General features: G+C 36.7%; 1 protein-coding gene across 1 annotated transcript; it reads right to left on the reverse strand.

Annotated features, from left to right (window-relative positions):
- Positions 1-7,753, reverse strand: LOC112514008 (serine/threonine-protein kinase STY46-like). The gene is made up of 8 exons (XM_025120284.1): positions 5,863-7,753; positions 4,650-4,825; positions 2,156-2,251; positions 1,499-1,579; positions 1,375-1,425; positions 709-756; positions 497-589; positions 1-285 (listed from the first exon to the last, which is right to left on the reverse strand). The coding sequence occupies exons 2-8, from the start codon at positions 4,818-4,820 to the stop codon at positions 265-267; spliced, it is 561 nt and encodes a 186-aa protein (XP_024976052.1). The 5' UTR covers positions 4,821-4,825; positions 5,863-7,753; the 3' UTR covers positions 1-264.
- Between the last annotated feature and the right edge of the window lie 138 nt (positions 7,754-7,891).

Raw genomic sequence — 7,891 nt, forward strand, 5'->3', positions numbered from 1 at the left:
TTTCAAATGAATACAATATACAGGTTCTCAAAACATTAGGATGAAGATGTAAACATCAAATGAAGCTCCAAAACTATACCCATTCATTATAATATTTAGTTTATAGGAAAAGGTATTCGAGTATTGTATTATCAATCATTACTACTATCATTCTATTACAAGCTTTCTCGACAGGGCACCTACCTCTGTACACTCGTATTCCCTGCTGCTGCTGCTGCTATCATCATCTACTACACTTCTAACTATTAACGTCTCCAATTTCCTCTACTCCTCATCTGCTTTCCCCTGCGCCCCCAAAAGCAAGTATTAGGACCCGCTTAATAAGACTCCCTACTTATTCAATCAGCTATACATGACTGTTTGCAATAGGCTTTATGCAGAAAGCCGAGTTTTTTCAACACCTCCCCCTCCCAATTAAAAAACTAGCTCCACACAGACAGCTTTATCCATTCATATCTTAATGGAAAACCAACCAAACCGCCCTAAGCTTTCATACCTGAATCTCCTGGAGTAATCTTTCGAGTTCAAGTTTGATTTCAGAGAAAGAAGGACGGTTGCCAGGAACAGTTTCCCAACATCTTTGCATCAACTCTATTAGACTAGAAGGTATTCTTTGTATAGTCCAAGGGACTATTTTGTAACATCCATGTTTATATATTGCAATACAAGAGAGGGGGAAAGACGGGCATTTAGTTAAACTCTATTAAACTCCAACAGCTTTGGGTGTGTATTTGTGGGAAGATCTGGCCGACGCCCCTGAACACAGATTGAAAAATATTTCTCACTTGTCCTTCAAATTATGTTCAACAAAGTCCAAGTTATTAATTATTCTTTCTACAGTCTTCACTATGCTTCTTCTTGTACCCACATCCCTTTCAATGTTAAACTAGTACTTTCTGAAATTCAAACCTGGAATCCTCGATTCTTATAGAGAGCAAATCCTACGTAACCTTTCACATTGTCTCTCTCCAGTGGCGGATCCAAGATTTTTGCCGGGTGGGTGCATCTTTTAAGGTGGATCAACTGCCCACAAAGTCGTCCGATGTGTTTTTAGCCAAATTCCACAGTTTTGATGGATTTTTAAAGTTTTTTGGTTGATTTCGAGGGACCTTTTTGGGTTTACTGGTTGATGTTCCTTGTATTTTCTAATATTCCGGAGCACCCCTCAAAGTTTAGCAGATGCGCCTTTCATAATTCATACCGAAAGAAATCTACTTACGGAAATAAGTTGCCGTGATCTCTCTCAACATGTTTTCAAATTACTGCATGCTTATCGAGTTTTATTTTCTTAGGTAAAAATCTTAGTTTGCAGAAGTCATTAGATGCTGCATCCAGATCTGTAAATTATCTCACTAGATAAACATAGGTACTGACCTGTCTTACTCCCAAGGCTGCTTGCAACGGTGTCATGTTATCATAAGGAATCTACAACAGAAATAGATATCAGTCAATCATATAAAATATACTTTTAAATAACACCATTAAGGATCCAAATTACCTTGGCTGTCACAAGCTCCCACAGAACAATCGCGAAACTGAAAACATCGGCTTTCTGATCATATGGTTGATGATTTATAACCTATAAACACCACAAGACAGAAAAGGAGTCATCAGACAAAAGGTAGCCCCATCCCATTCACCAGCCACAAGGTCAAAAGAATGATAATGCTATATGCTCATTATAGGGGTCCAGGGTTAAGTTCCATTAGGAACCTAAATATGATTAAGAACCTGGGAACCATCCACAGAGCGACACTTGGCATATTCATCACGAATATGGACGTGTTATTCATCATGAATGCACGATTCATGATGAATAACACGTCGATAGCATGTCCTTATTCATCATGAATATGTGATCTATGATGAATAACACTTCCATAGTCATCATGAATATTCATAATATGTGATCCATGGACCATGATGAATAACACTTCCATAGCATGTCCATATTCTTCCCCCTAGGGGTCCATGTTTATTGTGAGAACAAATGAAGAAAATGAGGCGTAAGTTTGCTCACAAAAGATGAGTCTCAAACCAAGTTATCACAAGGCACATCCAGGGGACTTTGACAAGATGGGATAATCCAGAGACGATTTCATCCCCGAGCCTACTCAAAAGAGCTCAGAAAATGACAAGAGCAAGAAAACCAAACCTCGGGAGCCATCCATCTATATGTTCCTGTCTCTGCTGTCATAACTCCCTCTTGATTCTGAAAGCGAGCTAACCCAAAATCAGCCACCTTTACAACCTAAATTAAAGATTAACAAATTAAGTCAGAAACATGTGAGAGGTTAATGCAAGAGCCCTCCCTGTCTATGGATAAAGAAGACTACTACTTTGATATAATATAAGAACTCCAAGTGAGAGAGATGATAGAAAATTTCCTACTCTTCTTTTGCGTCATAAATATATTTATATTTATGACCAGATGTACACAAAAAAGTGATGGTCAAAATCCACCTTCAGCCTCAAAAACTTCAACCCTTTTAAACTTTGGTTTATCTGCTTCACTCTTTATGAAAAACTCAACAAAAGAACGAGCAATATTTTAAGCCATTTTGACATTTGACAATCATGTAAAGCGGAACGTCACTATGCACAAAATGATGGGTGTTGGCCTTGTGGAGATGACACAAAAGGTAAATCAAGTGGATGAGAATGCCAAGAGGGTGAAAACATCTGCATCACAAAGGATCACCAATAGGGTCTATGCCCCCACACAAAACGACCACGGTTCACTCTAATATCACTGATAAGGAATCCATATATAACACATAGATATAATAAGTATATTCAATCTTCAATGATGAGAAAACTTGCAAAAGATATTACAGTATTGATTTGATTGTTCGTGGAGGAACTTTTGATGATATAACATGAATGTATAAAAAATTTCCATCAAGTATACTAATTGATATATTATTTTTGAACTACTCGTGTACAAATCAAAATTTGGTTGATTGAAGTTTTAGAATAGTCTGTTTAAACATGAAATTGGCATTTATGAAGATACTATAGAAAAAATTAAATTTTGTTAAATAGAGAAAATCCCAGATTCTGTGATGAGGATGGGACGAGGATGGGGAGTGAGGATCAGAAATGGGGATTGCAATCCCCTGAATCGCTGATTGCCCGTTGCCATCACTAATTACTGAGAGGGTCAAAATTGTCAAAGGCGTGCGTCTCGTGGCATATTTTATTTTTTATCACTTTTTCTATATGTATAGATGTTCAAATTAAAAGTTGTACCTGGCTGCATTCCAACATGAACAGGTATGCATATTTTAGGGGGTGTTTGGTTAGAGGCTTTAAGCAGTAATTAACAGGATTGAAAATCAAAGAAACTATTCGGTTTCATATAATATAATGGGATCATTCCCCATAAACCCAATCATTCCGAGTTGAACTAGCGGGAACATTCATATTCATTTTCATTCCTCTACCTGAACCAAATAGCTCCTTATTTTTTGTATTTCTTTTCTTTGAAACTGGTTGTTAATGATTATATTTTCGAAGTTGGTGTTGGTGGTATATTTTTTTTTATATATTTTCATTGAACCTGGTTGTTTATTATATATATTCTCAAAGTTAGGTTGGTGGTGTATTTCTTTTTGTCTTTTTTCTCTGAACCTGCTTCTTTTTGTCTTTTTTTCTTTAAATCTGTTGTATTCATGCTTAAACCTTCTGTATTCATGTTTGCATTAGTATGTGTTACGTTTCGACTTATATTTGTAGTGTGTATTATGTATATTATATATATATATATATATATATATATATATCTTAATACAGGGCATAAATAAATGAGAACCCCATATATTGTGATAACTATGACAACTTTTACCTTAAGGTATTTTTCACACGATTTTTCCCATCTAGGGCTAGTATTTAACATATTGATTAACATATACTTATTTCACAATACGTTTGCTGCATATATGTATTCAGTTCACAATATGAAACTTTTTTTATGTGTATTTTTCTTTACGCCAAAAAGTTTCACATTGAGAACAAAATATGTGAAACAAACACATTGTGAAACAAATGTTTGTTAATAGATACATTAAATCCTAGCATTAGATGGGAAAAATCATATGGAATAGCACATGATGCACTCGTTCTCAGGGTTATCACAACTTTTTGGTTTCTCAAATGATTAGCCCACTAATAATGTGTATATATATATAAATATATATTATATTTCTGCCTACTGTAGTTATGTTTCAATTTCTTTTTGTGTATGTATATGATTATAATCTACGACTATTTATTGTGTATGTCTATAAGTATAATCTGTCCTTTTTTTTCATATACACAACATTCTTTGAGTTATTTTTTGTAGTAATTTTACTACTTCAATAGTTTGATATTGGGTTATTATTTTGCATTATATGAATTATTTTCGCATTTATTTGTTAACCGCCTCGGGGCTTACACCTCGCCTCCCCTTGCCTTTCCATACTTCAAAACCTTGAACATAGTAACCATTTTGATAATGTATAAATCAACACATGAGAACTGACGAAAACTAAAAGCAGCATTCATCTTTGTTAAAGCAAGTTCTGTCACCTTTGATCCTTGCACATAATTGTTGACTAGTTTTGAACTTCTATGCTTTGAAATGTAAATAGAAACAGAATACTTACATTATGACTGTCCATAAGCAAGTTTGCAGTCTTCAGATCCCTATGAATGATATTGCTCTTATGCAAGTACTCCATTCCTCTACAAACATCTATCGCAAACTGCACCAACTGGGGAAGCGTCAAGGTGCGATGGTTCTTATGCAAATATTCATATAGGCTGCCTCCAGGCATGTATTCTGCAAGCAGAAACAGAAGCCGCAATGTCCTCACAAAGTGATGAGACGACCATGTATATTTTTGCTAAATGGAGAAAATGAGACAGACCTCTATAACTTGAAGATAGAGCAATATGGGACAAATTAAAATCATATAAAAACAATTTGCATTTGTCAAAGAGCAAGATTAATGACTAACAGCTATAAAAAGAAATATAAATGCCAGGGGCCTCCATCCATGTGTAGACGATTGATTCACCACTTATTAATTGATCAGTCAGATCAATGAACTACTGCTCAGTCTGTTTACCAGATATTGGTGCACTGCAAAATTTTCCAGGAACAAATACAACCTACACCAAATAAATTTCTTGTAAGCAAGAAAAGTCCAGGCCCTCAAAGACCCAGACCTCGGGCGTGAAATGGGCCCAATTGGGCTGTTTCTAGCTGGGCTTTAGCCAGGCCTTGGAAAAAAATACTTTGCCTGATCGGGCTCTTTGGACTGGCCTGAGCCCAGGCTTTTTCGAAAGGCTGGCAGTAAAGAGCATATATCTTTCTTTTTCTCTCATTTTCATAAATAAAATTCCAGCTCATAATAATTATCAAAATTACATCATCTTTCTTTTTTACTTCTCTTTATCAGAGATGAAAACTTTCAGCAGTTAACTGAATTCAACAGGTTCTCTCTGGTTACACCTGAGCCCCGCATTAATCTATAAATTAGCATACTCCACCTACTTAAACTGGAAATGTATGGTCTTTACTGCCACCCTTAACAATGCTTCGTACTAGATCCATGAAGCTAATAAATACCAAAACATACTCATAGGGACACTGAACAACAGCCAAATTATCTGAGAACATATATCACCAAAAGCAGTATACAAACATCGGAAAGACCATAGGAAGCATGAGACATGAAGATCTATAGTTCTCCCATATCTAATAATATAATCCAGATTGAAATATTGAAGACCAAACTGTGTGCAGCTAAAACAGAAATGTTTGGTTGCAACTACCTACAAATAAATAATCAGCAACTTCTAGAAGTTCGCTACCTGTTATTATGCACAGGTGAGGTTGTTTTGTGCAAGCACCAATAAAACGAACGACATTTCTATGTTGGACCTCCCTGCAAAGATGAATACAAGCAAACAATTATTACGCAAGACATGTCCCTACATGACAAGTGCAATAGTCACACAATTATTACCTGTACACATTCACAACTACCGCACGAAAATATGGTATCATGTAAAAAAATGAAAATAAAAATATGTGAATCAAGTTCAATTAAACCTAAAAGAACCAAGCATATCCCACACAGAGTTAGGATCTGGAGTTAGGATCTGGGGGTAGGATGTACGCAAACCTTGCCTCTAAGAGAGGCTGTTACTGTGACAAATCATTGTTCTATTAGAACTAACAAAATCTGGTAGACAGCTTCAACGATAACTAAAATTCCCAACATCCAGTTTTACTCGGGGAAAAAAAAACTTGGACGCTTAGTAAGAAGAAAATCATACGATATCAGGTTAAGTTACAACTCAAACTCCCAATATCAAGAATATCAAAACCCAAAACTAGAGATCAGGCCTAGAAGTACAAAGAGCAGTCTACAACAGGTGACTGCTCTTAGATCTTTTTTCAGTTTGTATTGTATTTGTCTCTTGCTGTTCTGATTGCTTGCCACTTTGTACGGGGGCTGCTACCACACCGTCTTTGGTTGAGTTTCTTTTCTCTGCGTTTGGTCAAGGCTTGTCCCTCCCTGCGCTTGTCCATGCCTGAGGTCCTGTCGTCCTCATTTCCCAACAGATGACCCTAGTGTACCAAACTCATCAGCTTTGCATGGGCTTAGCGAGGGAAATCTTCATAAAAGCATTTGCCACACTTTTTCTGAAAAGCATGTTTCCATGACTAAACCCACGACTTAGTGTGACAAATGGATCACTTTACAAGCGGCTCCAAGCCTCGCCCCTACATAGCATTTCAAACAAGGTCAAGAACACCAAAAAATTACCATTACGTTATGTGGAAAATCTTATCCCTTTGTTAGTAGGATAAAGTTGTTTACAATTTCCTAGAATAAAGGACCGGTAGTTCTACTCTTGTATACAGTTGCCCCTTTATGCTTTGATGAATGAAAATAAAGTGAGAAACTACTTTCCCTTGTTCATAATTTCTATATGTGATCAAAGCTGTCTGGATCCGACTCTTCGTCCTCAAGTCATCCGCGATCAACGACTAAATACACTAAGAAAACCATGTTGAGTGAAACTCAAAGCGACTCTTACGGCACAACTAAGAGACAATCTCCGATGTCTAACACAAAACCCATTCTAATGGAAGGCAGGATTATCCCAATCACCGGCCACAATTCCAATCAATGGTCGCACTCTGTGATGATCTTCGTAAGCAGTAAAGCGAAAGAAGACCACCAGAAGCCCCAACACCAACAGAAGATAGTTTGAACTATCAAACACGGAAGACAGAGAACAACATGGCAATGTCATTGCTCTTGATCTCAAGGATGAATGGAACTGGTGAGAATTTCATGCACTACAAGATAGCCAAGGAGATACAGGAAGTAGCCCGAGACATACTCCAACAAAGATAACGCCTTTAGCAATCTTTGAAATCAAAGAAGTACCGTATGGTCTATGCTAGAAGAACGAACCGTCACAAAACACTTCAACCTGCAGATTCACTATTGGCAACAATTAGACTTCGTCGATGACGTATTGTGGAGTTATGCCCTTGACCAAAAACAATACACAGAGATCCAAGATAAAGAACGAATCTACAAGTTCTTTCTTGGGTTAAACCAAAACCTGGATGAGATTCGAGGAAGAATACCGAGTCGTAAGCCACCGTCGGGTGCAAGCAAGGTTTTAAAAAACGGAATCGAGCCTCGAGGCGTTTTCGTTTAGGCTAGGCGAGGCGAGACGTAAGCCTTGAGGCGGTCCGAGACATAAGCCCCAAGGCAGATATATATATATATATACACACACAATATTTATACTAAATATATATAGTACAATACAATATATATATATATATATATATATATATATATATATATATATA

This window comes from Cynara cardunculus, assembly GCF_001531365.2.
Source record: "Cynara cardunculus var. scolymus isolate 2C chromosome LG 6, CcrdV1, whole genome shotgun sequence".
Taxonomy (NCBI): Eukaryota; Viridiplantae; Streptophyta; class Magnoliopsida; order Asterales; family Asteraceae; genus Cynara; species Cynara cardunculus.